The sequence below is a fragment of the Triplophysa dalaica genome, chromosome 24, assembly GCF_015846415.1.
Source record: "Triplophysa dalaica isolate WHDGS20190420 chromosome 24, ASM1584641v1, whole genome shotgun sequence".
Taxonomy (NCBI): Eukaryota; Metazoa; Chordata; class Actinopteri; order Cypriniformes; family Nemacheilidae; genus Triplophysa; species Triplophysa dalaica.
The window spans coordinates 5,299,681-5,322,658 of record NC_079565.1 but is presented as its reverse complement, the minus strand read 5'-3'; the positions used below and the strand labels follow the sequence as shown (position 1 = coordinate 5,322,658).

At 36.8% G+C, this 22,978-nt stretch overlaps 4 protein-coding genes across 11 annotated transcripts in view; 2 read left to right on the top strand and 2 right to left on the bottom strand.

The window, feature by feature from the left end:
* The window catches only part of ndrg4 (NDRG family member 4), a 28,108-nt gene extending 17,046 nt beyond the window's left edge, over positions 1–11,062 (top strand). For 5 of the 8 annotated variants that reach the window (XM_056739950.1, XM_056739947.1, XM_056739952.1 and 2 more), the window contains 12 exons: positions 1,860–1,980; positions 2,061–2,123; positions 2,276–2,336; positions 2,431–2,574; positions 2,665–2,768; positions 2,852–2,908; positions 2,991–3,042; positions 4,843–4,890; positions 4,974–5,009; positions 5,334–5,385; positions 6,298–6,336; positions 7,442–11,062. In XM_056739950.1, the coding sequence (XP_056595928.1) occupies positions 1,860–1,980; positions 2,061–2,123; positions 2,276–2,336; positions 2,431–2,574; positions 2,665–2,768; positions 2,852–2,908; positions 2,991–3,042; positions 4,843–4,890; positions 4,974–5,009; positions 5,334–5,385; positions 6,298–6,336; positions 7,442–7,596 (932 nt within the window). In that variant the 3' untranslated portion in view covers positions 7,597–11,062. The remainder of the gene's footprint in view (positions 1–1,859; positions 1,981–2,060; positions 2,124–2,275; positions 2,337–2,430; positions 2,575–2,664; positions 2,769–2,851; positions 2,909–2,990; positions 3,043–4,842; positions 4,891–4,973; positions 5,010–5,333; positions 5,386–6,297; positions 6,337–7,441) is intronic. The other 3 variants (XM_056739951.1, XM_056739948.1, XM_056739954.1) reach the window with 1 other exon arrangement.
* Positions 11,063–11,393: 331 nt separating this feature from the next.
* Positions 11,394–14,271, bottom strand: LOC130414292 (olfactomedin-4-like). Its single transcript, XM_056740128.1, has 5 exons — positions 14,159–14,271; positions 13,799–13,921; positions 13,422–13,640; positions 13,187–13,346; positions 11,394–13,105 (listed from the first exon to the last, which is right to left on the bottom strand). The coding sequence occupies exons 1-5, from the start codon at positions 14,213–14,215 to the stop codon at positions 12,276–12,278; spliced, it is 1,389 nt and encodes a 462-aa protein (XP_056596106.1). The 5' UTR covers positions 14,216–14,271; the 3' UTR covers positions 11,394–12,275.
* Positions 14,272–14,966: 695 nt separating this feature from the next.
* si:ch211-194m7.8 (olfactomedin) lies at positions 14,967–17,708 on the top strand. Its single transcript, XM_056740162.1, has 5 exons — positions 14,967–15,039; positions 15,570–15,728; positions 15,947–16,159; positions 16,301–16,433; positions 16,661–17,708. The coding sequence occupies exons 1-5, from the start codon at positions 15,007–15,009 to the stop codon at positions 17,470–17,472; spliced, it is 1,350 nt and encodes a 449-aa protein (XP_056596140.1). The 5' UTR covers positions 14,967–15,006; the 3' UTR covers positions 17,473–17,708.
* A 1,039-nt stretch (positions 17,709–18,747) lies between these two features.
* On the bottom strand, positions 18,748–21,078 carry LOC130414288 (olfactomedin-4-like). The gene is made up of 5 exons (XM_056740124.1): positions 20,875–21,078; positions 20,643–20,765; positions 20,304–20,522; positions 19,865–20,018; positions 18,748–19,784 (listed from the first exon to the last, which is right to left on the bottom strand). Exons 1-5 carry the CDS (start codon positions 20,929–20,931, stop codon positions 18,955–18,957), a joined length of 1,383 nt encoding a protein of 460 aa, XP_056596102.1. The 5' UTR covers positions 20,932–21,078; the 3' UTR covers positions 18,748–18,954.
* Positions 21,079–22,978: the final 1,900 nt, after the last annotated feature.

The window sequence follows — 22,978 nt, the reverse complement described above, 5'->3', positions numbered from 1 at the left end:
CATATATTTTCATAATCATTAATCAATGATCATCTATTTTATTATTGTTGTGATATATTTATTCATAAATTATACAATGTACTTAAATTTTTTTTTATTATATTATTTTTATTTTATTTTTACATAATTTTAAAATGTTATATTTTTTATTTGTTACAATTTCAAGCAATATATTCATTGGTTTTTGTCTTGGGGTTTAATGTTGAATAAATATATATATTACTTGTACAAAATAAAAGTTCTAGAATGTGTTCTTCGCAACAATGTTATAAAAGAATCATATTTGGTGACATTTTTGTCAATGGATTTTAAAATAACTTTTTCTTTCTTACCCTTTTTTAATCTGTAGATCCCTTTTACACTCAAATAAACCAAGAAAAGTTTAACCGATAAAGGTTCTCTATGAAACAGACAAAGGATATTTTGGGAACCTTAAATTTTTTAAGTGTCGTAGGATTTTTTTATAACCTTGTAAATAATAAAACAACATAAAAATAAAAATCATGGTCATTTTCAGTGTGCAAAAACATCTATGAACATCATTTTTAATTGACTTAACCCAACAGTCCTGTAGTTTAATATGCATCATGGGAATTTTATTTGGGACGAAAAATCATTTAGACTGGTTTATAGGTCAGTAAAACACCAACGGCGGCCGACACACCATTGACCTTGAATTCTCCATTCCATCAGTCTTGCAGACTAATACTACTCCTCAAGACTTGCCTAAAAGCATCTATTACTTCCAGGACGACTTTCTTCTCTTCATCCCCTGATACTTACTTCCAGTTTTCTCTTAATCCCTCATGCCTCCCCCCATGTCTGTTTGTTGCTTATTTTGTATCTCAGAAGTGTGTTATTGGGACCGGATGTGCCTGCCCGCTCTTATTTTTATGACAGAAGTAGGGAAGGAGAGATATGTAGGTCACAAAAACAAACCCATGCGGTACTGGGGAGGGGGGATCAGCACTGCGGCATGGAGCGATTCTGTCTTTCCCGCCCGCTGCGGATACATGTATTATTATGCATGGCCTTTCTTTTTCCCAAAGCATGACTCAGTGAAATAAAGAGCAAGAGAGCGAAACAGATAGCGAGAGAGACCACTGAAAGGAGACATTTGCCCAAATAGGGAATGCAAAGTGAGCGATACAGTAGGGTAGAGGGGTAGAATCTTGGTCATTTACTACAGAATAGAAAAACTGGGGATGATTCATCCAGTCATGCGGCACTACGGTGAAGTGCATAGGCTTGCTGGGATCTGATTGGATGAGAGAACTGCTCTTTGCTTCTGAACATCAGAGAAATCGATTTCAGAAATTTGATTCCAGGGTCTATGGGAATCTCCATGGGGTCTTGATTACTTTTGAAAAGCTTTTATCTGAAGTGGCTTAAGCGGGTTGTTCATTTTGTATGTTCTTGAACCGTGACCTTGTCTTGCCCAACCAGATGCTCTACCAGGAGGAAGATATGCTCATTAAGTCCATTGCAAAGCAACTGAACCGTCACACTGTTAGTTGTGAATGGATGAGATGACTCAGTATCAAGTGAGCATTAGTTCAGCTTGAGCAGTTAGATAGAACGCCAGAGCTGTTTGTTGTTTTTTTACTTCATGATCTAAGTAGGCCAACAAAGGAACCGTCTAGAACAGAGTGGTTTTCTGAATTGATTTTCACAGCTGGCCCAAACGTGAAGCATTCTTTCATTAATAGTAAAAAGTATTGGTTGGACATAATGACAGACAGATGGATAGACGGATGGATGGATGGATGGATGGATAGAAAGACAGACAGATGGGTAGACAGATAGATACTAGCGCAGGATTACAGCGTTTAATCTCTTTCCATGTCTTTCTTGAACAGACAAGTTGTGCTTCAACTCATTCTTCCACAATGAAGACATGCAGGAGATCACCAAGCATTTTGTTGTGTGCCATGTGGATGCCCCTGGCCAGCAGATTGGTGCCGCACAGATGCCACAGGGGTAACACATACGCACACACACATTGTTAATAGTGCATTTATCATTTCTTACATAACATCATTTCGGCCTATTGTTTTTAGGTATCAGTACCCCACCATGGAACAGCTAGCTGGAATGCTTCCCAGTGTGGTGCAACACTTTGGGTGAGTATGGTTATATTTTACAGTAATGCAGTGATGATCTTGACAATGCTATACCCTGTACTGTTTGGCTAATCCAATGCAATTCTCATTTTAAATGGTTTGATCTTAAAAACAATGTGATGCCTAAACAAATGAAATTGCCTTTCCTCCAGCTTTAAGAGCATTGTTGGAATTGGAATCGGGGCTGGTGCCTACATCCTTGCCAAATTCGCGGTCAGTAAATCTCACTTTTGGCTTATTTTACTGCCTACAACGTATTGTTTGTGCACATTTAATCTAACAATTCAAACCTGCTTTCTCCCTATAGCTCATTTTTCCTGATCTCGTGGAGGGTCTAGTTCTACTCAACATTGACCCCAATGGGAAAGGCTGGATTGACTGGGCTGCCACAAAGCTGTCCGGACTCACTAGCACTCTTCCAGACACTGTTCTGTCCCATCTCTTTAGCCAGGTAAGGCATGACAGATATGAACACATTACGTACTTTTAATTGTATGTTGCGTAATATTTCATAACTCATAATATTTGGGTTGTATTTTAGGAGGAGCTTATGAGCAACACAGAGCTGGTGCAGAGTTATCGCCAACAGATCAACAACACTGTCAACCAGTTCAACCTCCAGCTCTTCTGGAACATGTACAACGGGTAACGCCCAGTGCCTCATTAATATGATAAAAATGCATATTTGGTAAAGAAAGTGGCTTGATGAATATCGCTGTCTTTCTCAGCCGCAGGGATCTGGAAATGAACCGCAGTGGCTCTGTGTTGAATGCCAAGACCCTGAGGTGAGGACTTCATTATACTCTCACTAATCTCATCTACATGTGCTTGTGTGATCGGAATGTTTGACGGGGTCTGTTTTCACAGGTGCCCAGTCATGCTGGTTGTTGGAGACAATGCCCCGGCTGAGGAGGGCGTGGTGAGATTTCGCTTTGTTTTCATCATTCTCACTTTTGTCGTAAAGTAGTCCATAAAACCCGTGCACTGTAAATCTTCTATACAATGCTGTAGGCAAAAAATATTTTAGTATATAGCACACATATTGTAGTAATATTATATAGTAGACATAGAGTGTAGTCATATAATCCACACATATAGGATATCCACTTAATATAGCATGCTTATAGTATACTACAGATATAGTATAGTCATATTATATACCACACGCATAGTTTAGTCATGTGATGTTGTACACATATCGTATACTATACATATAAGATAATTATATAAAATAACACAAACCTAGTTTAGTCATATGTTGTAGTACACATATAGTATTCTACAAGTATAGTATAATAATATAATATGACTCACGTATAGTTTAGTCAGTAGCACACATATAGCACACTACACATTATAGCATAGGACAATACTGTAAACATACAAAGTCATATAATGTTACATACATATAGTTTAGTCTTATGTTGTAGTACACATATAATAGAATCGTGTAACATAACACACATAGTTTAGTCAGTAGCACACTGTATAGTTTACTACAGATACTGTATAGTAATATAATATAACACACATATAGTTTAGTCATAATATAGCACACATATAGTATACTACGTATAGCATAGTGATGAAATACATTAAACAAATACTACAGTAGTACAGTTGTATGATGTAGCACACATATATTTTTGACTCATTTTGTGAAGGTATAGTCAGTTTTGGACCACTTGGCCACTATAAAAAGTTATTGTAAAGAGAGAGAAGAATCTTTACAATTTTTTTACAAACTCTTTCATATTTCAAGACGTCTTTCCCTATTTTGTCTCTGTGGCACATTTAGCAAACTGGAATAGGAAGTGTTTTGTCATGTAGTGACAGGTCAATCCCATCCCCATCTGTCTCGCTTCCTCTCTTTACCTCCTTTTGGCGACCTCTCTACCTCCGCTTCCCTCGTGGGAGCAGATGGGACTGGCCCAGGGGTTGATCTCCTGGGCTTTGCCAGTTTGTGTGCTCAACACCGTGGCCCTTTAATCTAACATATAAAACCTGGGTCAGTGCCCCATCACATCAAATCGGACACAGGGTGAGAGACGAACAGGAGGGGAGCGTGACGAAGGAGAGGGAGGGAGAGAAGGAAGAGACGAAGAGTGAAAAAAAGGGATTTGACTCAAGAGCATTGCAAAGAAGATGAAAGACAGGATTAGTGAGAGATTATTGATCCAAAATAAATATATAAAATACAGAGAAAGTGAGAAACTAGACACACAGTTAATCTGGTACTGCAGAGATGAGTCATATTCCAGCACTAAGAGATAAAAGCTGCGCAGACGCATACGCATTCGCCTGCAGGCTTGAGTAAGATATTTTCAGAACTGGACAGACACGCCCTGATTTATACAGTGTACAATATACAGTAAATGTGTGTGTATGTGAGTGGCCTTTTTTTATATCCCGGTGGGGACCTGAATGCAAACCAACTCATGGGGACTCATGTCACCGGGGCGACCAAAATTGAGGTCCCCATGGGCAAAAAACATATAAATCGTTCATAACAATAGTTTTTTAAATCCCAAAAGGCACAATTTTTCTATGATCTTGAGGTTTAGGGGTTGGGTTAGGGGATAAAATATACAGTTTGTACATAATGAAAACATTACGCATATGGATCAGGCCATAAGACACACACATTAAAATGCAAAAGGAGACATAATCATTTAAATATGATACAGTACTGCATATGATGTCTGTTCTATTTTTTTAGGTTGAATGCAACTCCAAGCTGGATCCAACCAACACCACATTCCTGAAGGTAGGATTGGAAAAATATTACAAGCATTCAAATAAGAACCTTCAAGTTATTAAATACACCTTGTATACTTGTATTTGTTGCAGATGGCTGACTCCGGTGGAATGCCTCAGCTTACACAGGTCAGACTGCTTCGAAATCTCTCAGCAGACTCAGATATTCTATGTAAAATGTAATGTACCTTTTCTCTGGCTCAGTGGTGTAAGAGCATGGTGCTAGCAATGGGAAGGTCATGGGTTCCATCCCAGGGGATTGCAAATAGTCAAAAACAAATTTATAGTACAATGCAATGTAAGCCGATTTGGATGAAGCGTCTGCCAAATAGAAAAATACAAATGTAAAATGTAAACTTTGCGACTAAAGTATGTCACATAAAAATACTGATCAACTTTTATAAAATACAGATTTTTTATTTTAAACAATGATTTACATTTTTATTCCCACAGCCTGGAAAACTCACCGAGGCTTTCAAGTACTTCTTACAGGGGATGGGTTACAGTAAGTTTGAAACTTTTAAGTTTTTCAAATATCAATTTACTAAACAAAAATGTAGACCAATTTACAGTTTGTTTCTAATCCAGTCTACCAAAGTAAAACCGATCCCGAAGTTTCAGGATGTGTTTTCTTCTTTGTGCGTCTATATGTGGATGTGTGTGGGTAGGTGTGTGTGTGGAGGGTCCAAAATCATCACTTGTTCATTTGTATTAAATATTTGGATTTGGCTCTGGTGATATTAGGCCACTTTATTATTAAAAGCAACTAAATACAAAAATACAAAAATTAAATACATTTTAATCGCATTTTAAAGCTGCAATCCGTAATTTATCGGCATCTCTGTTTGAAACCCAAAATTGCAGATTACACTAAGTAATTATACATTTAAGGGTTATAATCAAATCAAACCAAGTGACATTTCCCGAAAATCGTACGTGACAGCTCAAATTATAAATCATTGTTACAGACGGTTTGATCAGATGCACATGCCTGGCCCAAAGTTAACTTCTGATCTGTCACTTCGGATAAAAGCCTCAGCTAAATGTAATAATATAACAATTTAGTTTATATTTTATTGACATTAATTTGATTGTATGTTCATTGTATTAAATTAAATTAAAACTACTCAACAGTTATTGATCTTTGTGGAGATCTACTGGAAGATAAGTTTGGGCCACAATAAAGTTTTATTTATGTTGTTGCCAGTGAAACCGTCAATAAGTGAACCGTAGTGTATTGGTGAGATTTTTTACGTAATTGCTCAATAACTGATTTGACAAATTTTTAAGAATATTTACAGATTGTAGCTTTAAAGCAAATAGGAAAGAGATCATTTTAATAGTTCATTTCGGCCCCTGTGTGTGTGTTGTTTTGTTATAATATCTACCCTATGTGTATTTTCCTGCCCTTTCCTAGTTGCGTCTATTAAGGATCGGAGAATGAGTGGGGGGCCAGGTACTTGCTGTTTTGTGTTTACGCCTGCCCTCTTTCTCATCCCCAGCCCTCATTCCGATGGCACGTGTACTTTCAGTCCCCGATTGAGTTGATCTACCCGATTGATTTCTGAATTTATCTGACCCTGACTGATATTTCCATTCATTCATTATTTTCTTTATGGATCAGTGATTTTTCCCCAAGAGGAAAAATATGCCTTGCGCTCCTGCACACTGCAGTCATTGAATGGCCTTTTATGCTCTTTGCATGGCGATTATTTCCAAACGCCAGGTTTATACAAAGTGTTCATATTTTGAACTTGTAAAGGATGAACCATCTTTGTTTCTCTTGCGATTTTGTACGAAAATAAATGTTTTTTATTGCTATGACCAGGTCATCAGATATCATCTTTTGTTTTAGAATTCAAAACGTTTGCTTATAATGTATTAAAGAAACAGAAAACAAAAATACTGCTTAAGAAAAGGACTTTTACAAACAATTAAAGGAACAGTTCAACCCAAAATAAAAATGTTGTCATTGTTTACTCACTCTCGAGTAGTTCCAAACCTGTATAAATGTCTTTGTTCTAATGAACAAAGAGAAAGATATTTGGAAAAATGCTTGTAACCAAATCCCCAAGCCCCCATTGATCATAGTAGAAAAAACTGCTTTAGAAAGTTATTTATACTGTTGAACACAAAAGAAAATATTTGGAAGAATGTAGGAAAGAAAACTACCATCACTACCATTGTCATTTTTTCTACTATGGTAGTCAACAGGGGCCAAGAATTGTTTGGTTACATGTGATCTTCCAAATATCTTTCTCTGTGTTTATCAGAACAAAGAAATGTGTACAGATATGGAACAACTCGAGGGTGAATAAATGAAGATGAAGGTGAACTGTTCATTTGAAGCTGAGAATTCAGCTTGGATTGAAGACGATCTGAATCTTTTAAATTTACGTGATTCAAGTTTTTGTGGAATGTGATCGGCTTGAGGCTGAAATGATTAAAGCTCAAGCATGTCATGCTGGCTCCTTCACAACACGTCATGCAGCCCAGCCTAAACTACCTCTCTATTTACAACTATTGACCTGTCTCACTTTCTCTCTCTCTTTTTCTCCCAGTGCCTTCCGCGAGTATGACCCGTCTCGCCCGTTCGCGAACAGCCTCTCTGACCAGCGCGGGCTCCGTGGACGGTTCCCGCAACCGCGCATGCACGCATTCAGACAGCACCGAGGGTGTCGGGCAGGTCAGCCACACCATGGAAGTGTCCTGCTGAGCCCTCGTTCATGTTCTCACACGCACACATTTAGAGAGACGTGACACATGGAAGAAGGGCCTGAGAAGAATGGAGAACTCGTGTTACTGTCATCTTTCTTTCTCAGCCATTCGTTTTCCATGTACTTTTCTCTCTGCATTTTTTTCAGTGTTAGCCCACTTAAAGAAACAGTTCACCAAAAAATAAAAAACATCTGTCATCGTCTACTCACGCTAACGTACTTGTTTTAAAAAAGATGAACGCAAGATTCAGTGATATATCACTGAACGTTTTTTTTTGTATGGACAGCTTCTAGTCCACATCCACTTTCATTGTACAAGTGAGAGGAACTCAGACATTGAGCTTGAAGAAGGTCGTAGATATAAAATGACATTAGAGTGAGTAATAGATGACAGAATTTTCATTATTGCGTGAACAAATTCTTTAACCTGTAAAATAAAGGCGTGCTGTCTTCCCTCTTAGAGCAATGTTCGATTCTCCCCTTTGTAACACCATTTATTTATCGCTGTGTCAGTATTTCTGCACCCTTCGCTTGCTGCCTCTGGCCTTCACCTCCTCCTCCGAAGACAAAACTTGAAATTGTCCCATCAGCCCTTGCTCTCGTTCCTGTCCTATGACAGTCTTTGTGGAGTAACTTATTGGTGGGTCGCAAGTAGAGGGAACGGTCATGAGGAAGAAACAAAGCTAGAAGAAGAAGGGGGGGTTAAAAGATTGATCCAGAGAGAGAGAGATTAAAATGGTACATCGTGACCAGGTTATGCACTCCCTCTCTGCCACGAACGCGAAGCAGTTGAGTTGTTGAAAGGGCAAAAGTCATCTACCGAACAGCAGCCTTTGGCTTATCATCTCAGGTCATTCAGTCATTTTGAAGTATGTGTGTGACCACGCAGGATAAACTATTCCTTTTCACTCCGGTAAACAAGACGTGATTTTTTTCATTTTTTCATTTTTAAGGTCAACACTCTATATGGCGGCTGTAGGAATGGGAAGTCAAAATGTGAGTGAATATAAATAACTTTACAATAGAAACATCCGCTGCTTAATTTGCACTGAAAAGTGGCATCCTTTACAAAAATACCCATTGTTTTTATTATAGTAAGCTTAGTACGTTTTTCTTTTTTTTAACGGGTTGATGACCATTTGTATAACTCCAGTTTTCCTACAAACACCATGGTTTAACTAGTAATATGTTTTTCGTTTTTATTCGTAGTAAAACTATGGTTCATTTTTCTAAGGGATAGACATTTGCTGACCGGCATGAATTGTATAAATAAAGAAGGCTACAGAGTAAATTGGTTCGCCTTAAAGGGACATTGTATTCAATTTTAGCGGCATCTAGAGCAGAGGTTACGTATTGCAACCAACGGCTCAGTCCACCCCTCCCTTTCGAAGCACAACGGTGGCTGACACAGGACAAAGATGTCGTCACGTTTTCACTTCTTTGCCGAAAGAGATATTTACGAAGTTACGAAATGCGCTCTGTAGAGCAGTTTGTCCGTTTAGGGCTACTTTAGAAATTCCAATGGCGAATTCCATGCAAGGGGACCTGCGGTGTATGTATAGATATAAAAAGATAACCCTTCATTATGTAAGGTCTTTATACACCTCTGGAGGCATAGTTACGTATATTATATTGCATTTCTGTCAATAGATACTCCTAAACATCACACAGCACCTTTAAGTAAATTTTCAATAAAACCAAAAATACTAAACAAAGACAACAAAAAAAACTTTATCACTTACTCCGTCACAAACTAAGATGAACATACCTTTCTTTAACATCTGGTTAAGACACTGTCTTCAGTTTAAGTACTCATATAATCTTAATTCGAGTTATCATTCAATTAGTATACTTGTGGTAGTGTGCACTCCCTGTCATATGAAGGGAGCTTTGCGTGGCATCGGTTCTGTACGGTCTCCCTTTTATAGACAATCATCTTGTGACCCAAACCAAACCGGAAATGAGGCAGAGCCTCTACGACGGGGTTTTGCCGCTTTCATTAAGTTCCATTTCACCAGTTGCGATACATAATTAAAGCTTTGGGTTTCTCTTACAGCACCTAGCCCTGCACAAAGAATATACGAAAGGTACTGAAACAAACACACATGCAAATGCATGCATGCATATTCAATAAAATGTGACTAAAATTGATGCTTGTTTTATAATTTAGGTTTATACATAAATTATAATAGATAATGAATAACAATGCATTGTGTAATAATGACTGACATGAACTCCGAGCTGATTTGCTGATGCCGCTGCCTTATTGGATGTCCTAAACTGTGATGAAAGAGGGCCTAGCAGCCGTCGAATTTCCATTCCACACATTTGCACTCTTTTGTCTTGATTGTCAATTTTGTGCAGAATCTCTCATTTTCAGGGGCGTTTCCTGTGTGTGTGTCTATATGGGGCGGGGCTTTCTGGAGCACCATTGTTCCAAGCAAGGAATGTAGGGTACAACCCCACTCCCAAAAATCCCAAACCCAAAACCACAAGGTGCCCCGCCACTCATAAACACACCCGGGCGCCTCAAAGGGCTGTCGACCCAGGCAACGCAAGGCTGGGCGTTATACTGTACAGACTCAGAGAGACAAACGCAAGACAAGAGAGGGAGAGATTGAACGAAACGGCCACCGATGTCGCCAGAATGTTCAAAATGGGACGTGAGCGAATCGGGAGGGTGAAAGCCAAACGCATGCTGGTTGGGTTTCCTCCTAAAGACTGAATGGGTGCATTCTTCCCTAGTATTGATTTGCATGAGTTTTTGTGTCGTTTTTTTATTTGATGTTTGAAGTATGCAGTCGTCAGCTCTTAATAAGAGACGAGGAGCATGCCGCAAGCTCACCTGTCAAAGGTGCACTTTTATCCCCGATCCCTGCTCTCTGCCTGGGGCCTTGAATGTATCGAGTCCTTTGGAAGTGCTGTACAGTATTGTCAATGTGGCCCCATATCACCTTTACTCTGAATCAGGGCTCACACCAGTGTATCCTGCCATACCTGCCTTCCCGTGCACCCTTTCCCTATGGATCTGTGTTCTATGCTGTAGATATTTGCTGTTTTTAGGGCAGAAAAATCAAATAGGTCTCTACCACTAGACATCTCGTGTGGATCATACATTCAACTCTCTGTTCCTTTTTTTTATATAAATGTAGTTCTTATTTAACCTGGTGTTGCATCAATTATTGTGAGGATTCAATGAGTATTATTAATCATATGATTACAGTTATTTCAAATAGCCATTGTTTTATATTGAGCAATAAGTTCTTTTTTTTTTTAAGGGAGGCCGGTTGTTACAAATACGTAAACAGAAATAGGATTCACTTAACCTGCTCTGCCATAATAAAGAAAATACAACTAATGTGTTAAAACTGTGTAACATGTACATCTATATAGCCTACAAGCTGTTACTGTCTGTGTACTAAAAAAAGCTGAACGTGCATCAAATAAAGCGGATGTGTAAAGGAATGAAGTGTTAACGTGCTGTTTTTATGCTTCCTGTAATTATGTTTTAATATATCATATTTGACACTCAAGAAAAGTGTATATATTTGTGCCGTTTTAAACACTTTACTTACCGATTTTAAATATTTTAGACGTGTTTTCCTGCCAGTGCCTGTATCACCTGCTGCCTTACGAAATTCACGACGAGCATCGACCAATCAGCGCGGTTGTCAGGCTGAATTTCAACAAGTAGACCAATCAATCAATTAATTCACTTGACATAAATGTTTCCGATGATATAAAAATCTTTAAGAGGTATGTTTTAAATTACTTCAGACAATATTATAAGTGTGCCAACATATTAATTTATTTTATTAGAATTCATTTTATTTGAATACATATTTTTGTAATGGATTACTTAGAGCAAATAATGAATCAAAAGCAGCCAATCAGGGCACCAGCATAGATGGAAATTCTTTAAATACTGTTTAAAAAGCTTTTAATGTGTATGATTTCACAAATTCTAGGCAAATGGTAAACACTTATAAATATGCTAAAATATGAATAGAGTTCATTTATTTTGGTTGGTTTAGTAACAGCATAACTCCTACAGTTACAACTATGTTAATCCATGGTTTACTATTATTTTAAACTGTGAAAATGAGTGAATGATCCTTAACTTTCAACCGGTAGTGTATGTTGAAGGCACTGCACAATAATTTGCTTAAGATAAAATTGTCCACTTCTTGTAAATGTATATCCATTAAAACAGTAGAATCAGCAGTTTAACACTTTTATAAAATATGCTGTAATTTATTTCAAGATTCTTAATTTGATACATTTGTGAATTCCTTCACAATACAAAATAAAGCAAAAGAAAATGCAGAAAATGCACAGAATTTTAGTCTTTGTATATTTAGTAAGACATACTATTAATGGCACAGAGTACTTGGGGGACTTTTAATAAAATGGATAAGTCCCATATAATTTTTCCTTTGACATTTCTGCCCCCCTCACTTCTGAAATGTTGGCGTTGCCCCTGAATAGTAGAAATCCATAACATACTGTTTTCATTTGCATGTAAGCGATAGCATCCAAATTTTTACCTGTGTTTAAAAAAGCACCTTCTGCCCTGAATAGAGATTCTTTAACTGAAAAAGTGTAAAGAGGACATGACAATCTACTTCCTCCTCAGTGTAGATTGATTTTTAAAATAGTATCAAAAGCGAGTCTAAATTTACTGAAACACGATTTCATATGTAAGAATGTAGGCATCACTGTACACATACAGAAGATGATCTCTGGAGTCATAATTCAGAAACTGAATATTGGTCTGCACCTTCTTGATATGAATTCTCAAATCGTAGCGCTCTGTGTTAGTTTTGGTGTCATAGGAATAAAAGATCTCCTCTGTGTCTTTATCGAAGTAACGGGTGGCGTACAGCACGCCGCACACCATAAAAGTGTTTGTGACGGTCTTTTTGTGCAGAGTTGTTGACCAAGTTTGATTCAACACAGGTGGAGTGCTAGTCTCAACTTTACCGATAACTACATTTCCAAAGTTGCTTGTTGTAGCATAGATAACATACACGCCAGATTCATCTGCGGCAAAATCCATATCAGTATAGTAATATATTGTGCCAAGATGTGCAAATGGATACACGCTGTTGTAACCAGCATCTTTAGGTAGTGCCACGGTACTAACAGTGCGAGTCGTCATATTAAACTTACAGACATTGAGTGTGTAGTAACAGTTATAGTAAAGAGCATTTCCATACATGACCATGTTTGGCCCCTGAATTGTGTTAGTTGTGGGGTTGGAGCTTGATATGTATGTATCTGTATGTCCTATGCCTAATAATATTGTACTCATACTGTTGTATCGGCGAACAAAATTGCCATACACATTACTACTGGACAGCACCACCAGCCAGTACTTGTTCTCGTCTCCTGGCGCTGGATTTGCATCCCTGCCCCAAGCGCCAAAACTGTAAGAGGTCCCGTATACCGTGAGGGAATAAGTTTTAGGTCCAGACACACGGACTATCTTCCCCAGACCACAGTGACCTGAAAAAATAGATAAAAAAGACTAAAACGTTTCAGCTGTGGCTTATAACAAAAAATCTAAACTCAATAGTTGTTTTTTACCCTTTTCCGGAGAAATTGTTGGGGTTGGTGGCGTAGGCTTGAGGTCCTTGTGGCACTGCTCAAGATCCATCTTGATACGCTGATTCTCACGTTCTTTCTTTATCACCTGCAAGTTGTCGAACTTCTCCAGCTCCTCCATTGTGTCCTTCATGTTACTAAGCTTTCAGGAGAATGTATATATTGGTATAAATAAAATAAAATAAGTCCATAGAAAAAGTGCTCTTGTTTAAGTTACCTCAGTTTTAGTCTCTATGCTAAGCTTTTGAAAATGTCTTGTTGTTTTGTTGAGTTTGTCCAGGAGGTCCTGAATCTCAGCTAACTCTAAATCAATGATGCGGAGAGTCACGGCCCCATACACGTTTCTGTCGTCCTCTTTCTCCAACGTCTTCACGTTGTCGTCCAGTTGACTGATACGTTGACGCAGACCCAGCACAAGTCTGTCACTCTCTAACATCTGCAGACATATATACAACAAACACATTCATCAGATGGTTTTTTTTGTAATCACTACAACAAAATCAAAAAAGATCGTAACAGTTATACATTTTTTTGGTTGAAAAATGCAGATGTATTTTATATTATGCATTATATATATTTATTCGCATCAAGTACCTTTTCTGAAGTGATGGTCCTGGTGCAGTGTGAGACATTGGTCACTACTTTCCTTAATTTGTTCTCAGGGAAAGCGGGATCTGTGTTTTTAAGATCACACACACAATCCTTTCCTCTCATTTCCTGAAGTGATCAAATCACAGGACATTAGATAATAAAATGAAAAACAACAAGACATGTTGGTTGACTATAACTGTGTTGTGATTCTTCAGGCGTTCATCGTTTGGGTTTTAATGTTTATGTCTCAATGGTTTAAAAATACACATTTTTTAAGTCAATATGCACATATTTTAAATGACAATATTTTTGAAATAAAAAGGAATTGCCACTAATAAGGGAGAGGAAATTTATCGTTCTTACCTTCGAAAGAAATTGAGGAATGACGATCATCAAAATGATTAATTTAATTTGATTCATGGTTTAACCAGGAGAAAATACAACTGTGTCTGAGAGCACTGCAGTTCAAAAGCCGGACTTTCAAAAAACAACGTTTGTGAAACGGACTGAACATTTTTTTTCAGAAGAATTGTGATGAAATATCTGATGAAATAATGAATTGAGAAAGACTTTTTCCTTGGCAGGTAAGATTATCTGATTTCGCAACAGAGTTTGCAAAAAACATTTTTTTCTCTTCTTATAATTAACTGAATTGGTGGTAAATATTTTTTCACTTTATTGTCATTCAAAGCTAAATGCCACATCTAAAGTAAAACTGATCACCAAATGTCAACCTGTCTGAAAAAATCTAAAATTATACAAAACATTGACATGTATTTGTATTTCTGCCTAACTTTTATCTGAGTTTGTAGTTAAAACTTGAGGGACCTCAGGCATGGGGTCAGCAGAAAGTAAACCAGCCAGTTCAGTTCATAACATGTTTTTCAATTTTTACAAAGATTTTGTAACAAAAGAAGGTGTAGATGCAAAAAAAAATGTTTTCTTATCTCTGTTGCAACTTTGTGCAGGGTTTCGAGAAACAGAAAAATGAACGTGTTCAGTTGTGATAAGAATTTGCTAAATCATAAATTTCAAAATCAGATTTCCAACATAAAACCACAATGTTGAAACAGCTTGTTTTTTAAGATGTTCGATTTCTGATATTTTTGTTACGTTGCTTTTTTATGTTGTTACACAACTCTTTTGTAATACTAATGTAGTATGTGCAGTTTAAAGTAGAACTGATTAGTTTCTGGCACCATTCAGCCATCATGCTCTCATATCTGTTGCTCCTTTCAGTCATAGTAAGTTTTTCTTTTCCATATTCTGGATCAGCTGGAAGGTTTCTACAACTTCTTTTCATTTATTTCTGTTTTCACTTTAATAATGTGCATATACTTGTATAGTTTTTTAATTGTTTATTACAAATTTCTCATTTTATAAACTCTTAAAAATAAAGGTCCTTAAAAGTTTCTCCACAGCGATGACATAGACGAACCATTATGCCAAAGGTTCTTTGAAGAACCATCTATTTCTGACTTTTTTATAATCTGAAGAACAATTTCTCGCCACAAAGAACCTTTTGTGAAACAGAAATGTTCCTCAGATGTTAAAGGTTCTTTATGGAAACAAAAGGTTCTTCTATGGAGTACTACTTGTACAGTCCATTACTGAACAATAATATTTGTTAAATTACACATTGCAGGTTTCGTCTAATTAATTCTTTTTTTAGTTTTTGCACAAGAACACTTCATTGACTTAAAAAAAACGTTTCATAACCATTATAATTTCGACAGTGAAAATACTGAATTGAAGGGAAACTGTGTGTGTTTAGTTGTCTGGACAGGCTCAGAAAATTCTAGGTAAACAGGACAAGGATGCTTGTATTTGTGAATTAAGCAGCTCTATCTGGGCTTTCCCTGCCAAACGGTTTGAGGAAATCGAAAAACAGGTCAAGATCTGCGATGACAACCTGAAAGACTTCAAGACGAAGGTGAGAAATGTTATATTACATCTGTATAAATATGCCAACAAATTGATGTATTATTGTGAATTTTTTAAATCTCAATGTATCATCTTAATAATATGCCATTACATAAATATAATACAATATGACATATTTAACATCTTCATTATCAAAAGTAAAAAAATAAGAACAGATGGACTGAGCAAATGTTTGACAACAATGAACAAATTTGTTGTAACTTACAGATAAAAAACAACATTGTAGAGCTGCCAAAGATGGAAGCGACCCTTAAGAACATAGTTAAACGTTTGAAACCCTTTGAGTATCTCAACACCAATGGCCTGTACAACGCTCTTCACCTGCAAGAGCTGAGCCAGGAAATCGAAACGATCCATCAGACCGCCAGCGAAGCACACCAGAAAAACCCCAGCAGAGAGACCCATAAACTTCTGAATGAGGTAGATTTCCTTCGTTTTAAAATTTTGCGGACTTCAGATTCGAAAAAGCTTATAGGATACATTCTGAACGTTTTTTATCTTTGTGACATGAGCTTTGTGACATAAACAAAATGATGCATATATTTTTTTTGTTTCTCTAAGTTGGCTAAAGCAAGGAACGACATTAAGAGTATGAATGAGGACAATTTCTTCAATCTCGAGGCGATGAAAACACGCTTACGTGATCTCAACAACAGAGCGCAAACCTGCAAAACCATCCCAGATGATTTTAGAAGTAAGTACTTATGTGACTCTCAGTAGGTAAGTGGGTAAAAGTGTAAATGTTAAAGGCCTAATGAGTTTTTTTCTTCATGAATCTTTATTTACATTTACATTTACGGCAGATCTTTATAATAAAAGCGTTTATGCTTATGTGTACTGCCCAGAACTCATACGAAGTGTTTACTGTACTTTTAAAGCAACATATAAACATGTGACTTATACATACCATTCTACTTACAGGTTCTTGTCATCAGCGTATCATGACCAACATAAGCTCTCCAAGCACCACAAAGCTCAATTCCCAAAGTTACTCATATGTCTCTGGCGCTTGGGGGCGAGATGCTAAATTAAACAGCAAGCAGCTCTACTGGGAGCATTGTCTAGTCAGTGGACACAAACATGGCAAAACAATCAGAATTTACAAATTGTATGAAGATTTCATGGGCAACAAAAACTACAAAGACGAACCTATTACATCATCTTACAGTGACAAAAACACGGTCCAGGGCTCTGGCACTATACTGTACGACAACACTGTGTTTTACCAATGCTACAGCAAAGCTGAGATTTGCAGCTTCAATATTACAACAAAGACGACCAAGCGTATTAATCTTGATGGTGCCGGCATCGACAACAAGTTTCCGTTCTGCTACTACAGCTGTCGTGATTGGACAGACATCGATCTGGAAGCGGATCAAGATGCTGTGTGGGTGATATACGCCACGGAGGAGAACCGCGGCAACATTGTGTTGAGTCGCCTGGACCCGGTGGAGCTCAACATCACACATACCTGGAAGACACATCTGTTTAAGAGGTCTGTCACGAGCACTTTTATGGTGTGCGGGGTCTTGTATGCCACACGCTATGTTAATACTTACCAAGAGGAGGTATTTTATGCCTTTGACACAGTCACTGGTCAGGAGCTCAACACTCTTTCTGTGCCTTTTGAGAAAGTCGCAGCTGGAATAGCCAACCTGAACTACAACCCTGTTGACCGTAAACTTTACATGTATAATGATGGATATCTTTTAGCATTTGATGTCTTCTTCTAAAACATTGTCAGACAACTTTTTTATTGTTTAAAGTTAAATTGCATATCATGGATTTTTTTTGTAGGCTGACTGGAGTTTGATTTGTAGTCTTTAAAACAGTACAGTTTTTATTATGATGTGACTTTAAGCATTCTTCAGGTGACAAAATTAATTGTTTGATCAATGAATGAAATAAATGTGCTTTCTTGGTATTTTATTATTTTATGGAACCTGAATAAAAACATGGATTGAATGCACTGAGACGTCTGCCTATTAATAGGCATGCATGAATATCAAATGTGTGTACTGTCCCAAACATTTATATAAAACCTGTACTATTTTGTAAATAAATCTTACCATAACCAAAACCGACACATTCTAACGTGTGAAAGGTTGTCCGGTTTCTGCTCGGGCTTTTTACAACCGGAGGCTCGTGATTTTTAACTGAAAACCGAAAAGCAACTGACTGTTCCAATATGGCGGACGCATCGACACCGTCAGTGATGGGGTACGTTTTGCGAAGACAAACCTACGTTTTATTATTTTATTTCAATTAACATAAGCGTGAATGCACATTACTTGACAGGTGGAAGTCACAATCTAGTTGCGGTCATATTTTGACGGATTTCCGAATGATATGGAATTTTTAATAAGAAAAACAGTGGGCGTGGCTTACTCTGCGATTTGATTGGATGTATAAAACCCTCGGTTGCATTTAGAAATGGAACTGTCAGCAGACTAACAGTTGAAGGGGAGGAGTTAACGGATGCTCCGCCCAAGCCATCTAATATAGTTAGACATTACAGAAAGGAAGTGCATTTTCAGATTTGAACTAAATTTTATGAGGGCACACAAATGTTATAAAGAGAATGACCCACATTGATAAACTACTAAACTCTGCAATATTTCATAAAAATTTAGCATAGTAATTTTTTATTTCACTACGACTTTAACACTTTTTATTAATATATCCACCTTTAATGTTTAATAATGTGTAATTGTCAATTTTTTTTCTACGTTACTTTTAGCATTTGTGCCTTGTGTTGTAGGCTGTTATTTTTTTCCACCATGTCACAATTTTATGTTGACAACAATAACAAACGTTACTTGGGCATCTAGAGTGCACATTTTCAGGTAAGCAGAATAAAAAGAATATTAGGAAATAAAAATAACACTAAGCTTTTTGATAAGCTATCTACCTTTGCTTTAAACATTCACTTGCGTGGTCAAGGAAATCGATAGGCCATTAAACAAACATGCATAATAAGAATCATAATTGCTGGATTGGTTGTGAAATTAGGTCCACATGATAAAAGCTTTTATTGTTTACTGCCAAGTGTAATGGCAGTATTGCATACAAACAACAGTGGTCAGTGTGGGTACATCATCCATCAGGAAGTCACTGACTGTGTATAGATGATGGTGTCATTTTAATAACCCCCAAATCACAAACATTTAAGAGAAATAATTTTCTCCAACGTTTATTTTTTATACCAACTTCATTTACTGAAACATGATATCATATGTAAGAACGTAGGCATCACTGTACACATACAGCAGATGATCTCTGGAGTCATAATTCAGAAACTTAATATTTGCCTGCATCTTCCTGATGTGAATTCTCCAATCGTAGCGCTCTGTGTTGGTTTTCGTATCGAATGAATAAAAGATCTCCTCTGTGTCTTTGTCCAAGTAACGGGTGGCGTACAGCACGCCGCACACCATAAAAGTGTTTGTGACGGTCTTTTTGTGCAGAGTTGTTGACCATGTTTGATTCAACACAGGTGGAGTGCTAGTCTCAACTTTACCGATAACTACATTTCCAAAGTTGCTTGTTGTAGCATAGATAACATACACGCCAGATTCATCTGCGGCAAAATCCATATCAGTATAGGCGTATGTTGTGCCAAGATGTGCAAAGGGAAACTTGCTGTTAAAACCTGCATCACTAGGCAGCGCCACATTAGTAACAGAGCGAGTCGTCATATTAAACTTACAGACATTCAGCGTGTTGTAACAGTTATAGTAAAGGGAATTTTCATACATGACCATGTTTGGCCCCTGAATTGTGTTAGTTGTGGGGTTGGAGCTTGATATGTGTATATCTGTAGGTCCTATGCCTAATAAAATCGTACTCATACTATTGTATTGGCGAACATAGTGGCCATACGCATTACTACTGGACAGCACCACCAGCCAGTACTTGTTCTCGTCTCCTGGTGCTGGATTTGCATCCCTGCCCCAAGCGCCAAAACTGTAAGAGGTCCCGTATACCGTGAGGGAATAGATTTTAGGTCCTGACACATTGACCATCTGACCAAGACCACAGTTGCCTTAAAAGAGAGAATTAAAGTTTAATACAAGACTTGAACTTGTTAGCTTTAGCTGCATAAATAAAGAAAATGCAGAATACCCATGAAAGGTGTAGGGGGCGGTGTTGTGGCATTGAGCTCCTTCTCGCACAGTTTCAAGTCCCTCTTGATACGTTCATTTTCACGCTGTTTCAATATCACCATTGTGCTATCGAAGCTCTCCAGCTCTTCCATTGTGTTTTTCATATCTTGGAGCTTTAAATGTGGAATAAAATACGATTCAGCAAATGCCACAATTAACATTGAAAAAAATTACAGAATAAACTGAAATTACAAGTTACCTTAAACAAACATTTCTGTTGAACTTTTATTTATTGAAAGAGAAAGAAAAGACGTCTTCTTTTACTCTCTATTGTGCATTTAACGTTTAAAAAAGATTGTAATTATAACTATAACTGAACGTGCCATATGACCCCTTTAAGCTGAGATATGTGACAAACTAACTGCAAAACGTTTATGAAATATATTGTCAACAGTCACCTGATCTGCTATCTCTGTGCTGAGCTGCTGGTTATTGGTGTTGGTTCTGCTGAGTTTGTCCAGAAGATCCTGAAGCTCGGCTAACTCTAACTGAATGATGCGCAGAGACACCGCCCCGTAAAGATTTCCATTGTCTTCTTTTTCCAGCATGGCCACATTCTCATTCAGTTGTTTGAGACGGTGTTGGAGACCCAGCACGAGCCTGTCCACCTCTGTCCTCTGCACACAACATCACAAAGTGCATAGATGTATATAGCAAACTCAACATATTTGTTATAATGTTTGGCCAGAATACCTATGATAGAAGACTACTTTTCATGAAAATCAGTAACTTGATACCTTTTCTGAACTGATGTTTCTTAAACATTCCACCGCAGTGATTTCCACTCTCACGAGTTTGCTCTCGGGAAAGGCAGACTCAGAATTTTGTAACTCGCACACGCAGTCTTTCCCTCTTACAGACTGGAATAACCAAAAATTACAAAGTGTTCAATTAACTGATTAATAAAACAAACATTACACAATATGCATAAAAACAAACTTTTTTACATAAGGTACGGTTATTTTTTACCTGTGATGAAATTACAGCAATGATAGACATCACAATGAATAAATTGGACTGAATCATGTCTGCGATCGGAAGGGTTTGAGTCCTCTCGCCTCAAGAATAAAGAACTTTGTGTGTCAGAGATTTTAACCAGTCACTCGTTTCTGCTGACATGTGGAATTGAGATCAGATTGAAGAAGTTCATCTGAACCTCCAGGAGGTGGTTAACAACTGGAGTTGGCCCATCTGCGAACTTTGACTTCTCAGAGGAAAGTTTATGTTTTTTTTTCATGTTGACTTGGTAGAATTCTTGTGTTTCATTTAAGTATCAGCAGATTATTCGGTAACAGTATAAGGGGCAATTCTCACTATTAATTTATTAGCATGCATATTATAGGCATATTGGCGTTTTATTAGTACTTATTAGGCACATATTCTACATTCCTGATCATACCCAATCCCTAAACCTAATAACTACCTTACTAACTATTAATAAGACACAAATTAAGAGTTAATTGGGGAAAAGTCATAGATAATTGTTTGTTAATAGCAAGAATTGCACCCTATACTGAAGTGTGACCGATTATTCTTGAGAGATATTAAAAAGGAACCAAGTGAGACAATTGTTAAAATGCATTAAGTGCGTGTGAAGACGTTAAATGAATAGTGATTGTAGTGATAAACTATTCTGGATTTGGGTAAATTTGATGAGAAATGTTTGAGATCATTTAGAAATTTTTCTATATATTGATCAATATTTAATAATCAAATTGGTCATTGAAATTGCTTCTATAATTTCGAAGACCTCTTCAGTTCATTGGAATTTTTAGTACGTGCATACAACAGTTGTGATTTTTTCCATAGATAAACGTCCCTTTCCATTGCACTTAGAAAGCATGCAAAACTTTACACTTCTCCCATCAAATCATATTAATGTTTTTTTAAGTTAAAGGTTTTGCAATTATCATAGATTTGGCACACACTTTTTAATATATATATATTTTCATATAATAATTTCTTGGGCTGTATGGTTCCTTAAAGAAATATTTTTACTATATAAAGATATAAGAAAAAATGGTTCTTTTGAGAACCTTGACCGAAACTGTTTTTTTAGGGACAAGAATTTTCTTTGACTTTGCTTTGAATAATATTTTGCAGCATCTTTATTTTTAAGTATGCTGTCAGGGCAGTTTAAAGTAACACCTTTTAAGCTTGACTGTAACTGTAATAAATTGACTTACGCATTTATTCATATTCATTTTTGTCTTAAATGTTTGTCTTAATATGGTATGTGTCTTAAATGTTTGTGAAACAAACTGGATTCTGCTGACATGAGAACAAAAAGGAGAAATGAATGTAAAATTAAGAAGCTATAATTTTTTGTTTCCTCATATTGTAACTCCCTTTTGAATAAACTGGCTATATTTGTAGCCTTATCCTGAAATACTGAGATCAATGTATCTCTAACTTCCCCTTCACTGAACTCCCCCACCAATTTCAGCTTCCTTAAAAAGTCAATTGAACTTAAATTATATTGACTTTAAAAACGAGTTGTTAAACTAGATTTTTTTAAGATGGTTCTATATATTTTAAGAGCAAATTTGATTGAACATAAAAAGTCAAGGAAGCTTTTAAGTTAACTGTCGGAGCCCTTTTCTGAGCCTACACATGAAAACGCATGTTGGAACTAAAATTGCTGTAACTGATGAATTCTTTAGAATAGAGACTTACGGTTGGTCTAGTTTAAAAAAAAAGTAGCTGACTATTGCAATAACAGCAAAAATCACACACACACGCACAGATTTTTTTTACACAAAGGTATTTTTTTAGGTTTATTGTAAAAAATAAATAAAAAAGTTTGTTTTTATTTGATTAAAAATACATTAAAAAAATAGGGGTAACAAAAAATCTAAGCACACTCTTTATAAAAAATAAACAATTACTCTGGCTACATAAATTATTAAAAAAACTCTATTCTAGAGTCTTAGACCTTTCCAATGATATATAGTTTGTCATGATTCGATTAGAAATTACATGCACAATATTGACAAAAACTTAGGTGTCCCTTATACGGGACGGGTGACAGTTAACAGGCTACCTCAAGTTTTTAAGTGGATTTTTAAAGTGT

Bases quoted from the DNA above. Each gene is read 5' to 3' on its own strand.
- si:ch211-194m7.8 (XM_056740162.1), top strand. From the start codon at position 15,007: ATGCTCTCATATCTGTTGCTCCTTTCAGTCATA. The intron at 16,160-16,300 runs GTAGATTTCCTT...TGTTTCTCTAAG, and splicing joins CCCATAAACTTCTGAATGAG to TTGGCTAAAGCAAGGAACGA. The intron at 16,434-16,660 runs GTAAGTACTTAT...TTCTACTTACAG, and splicing joins CATCCCAGATGATTTTAGAA to GTTCTTGTCATCAGCGTATC.
- LOC130414288 (XM_056740124.1), bottom strand. From the start codon at position 20,931: ATGATTCAGTCCAATTTATTCATTGTGATGTCTATCATTGCTGTAATT. The intron at 20,766-20,874 runs GTAAAAAATAAC...TGGTTATTCCAG, and splicing joins TTGCTGTAATTTCATCACAG to TCTGTAAGAGGGAAAGACTG. The intron at 20,019-20,303 runs GTGACTGTTGAC...CCACATTTAAAG, and splicing joins GCACAGAGATAGCAGATCAG to CTCCAAGATATGAAAAACAC.
- LOC130414292 (XM_056740128.1), bottom strand. From the start codon at position 14,215: ATGAATCAAATTAAATTAATCATTTTGATGATCGTCATTCCTCAATTT. The intron at 13,641-13,798 runs GTACTTGATGCG...ATATGTCTGCAG, and splicing joins GGACCATCACTTCAGAAAAG to ATGTTAGAGAGTGACAGACT. The intron at 13,347-13,421 runs GTAACTTAAACA...TTCTCCTGAAAG, and splicing joins GCATAGAGACTAAAACTGAG to CTTAGTAACATGAAGGACAC.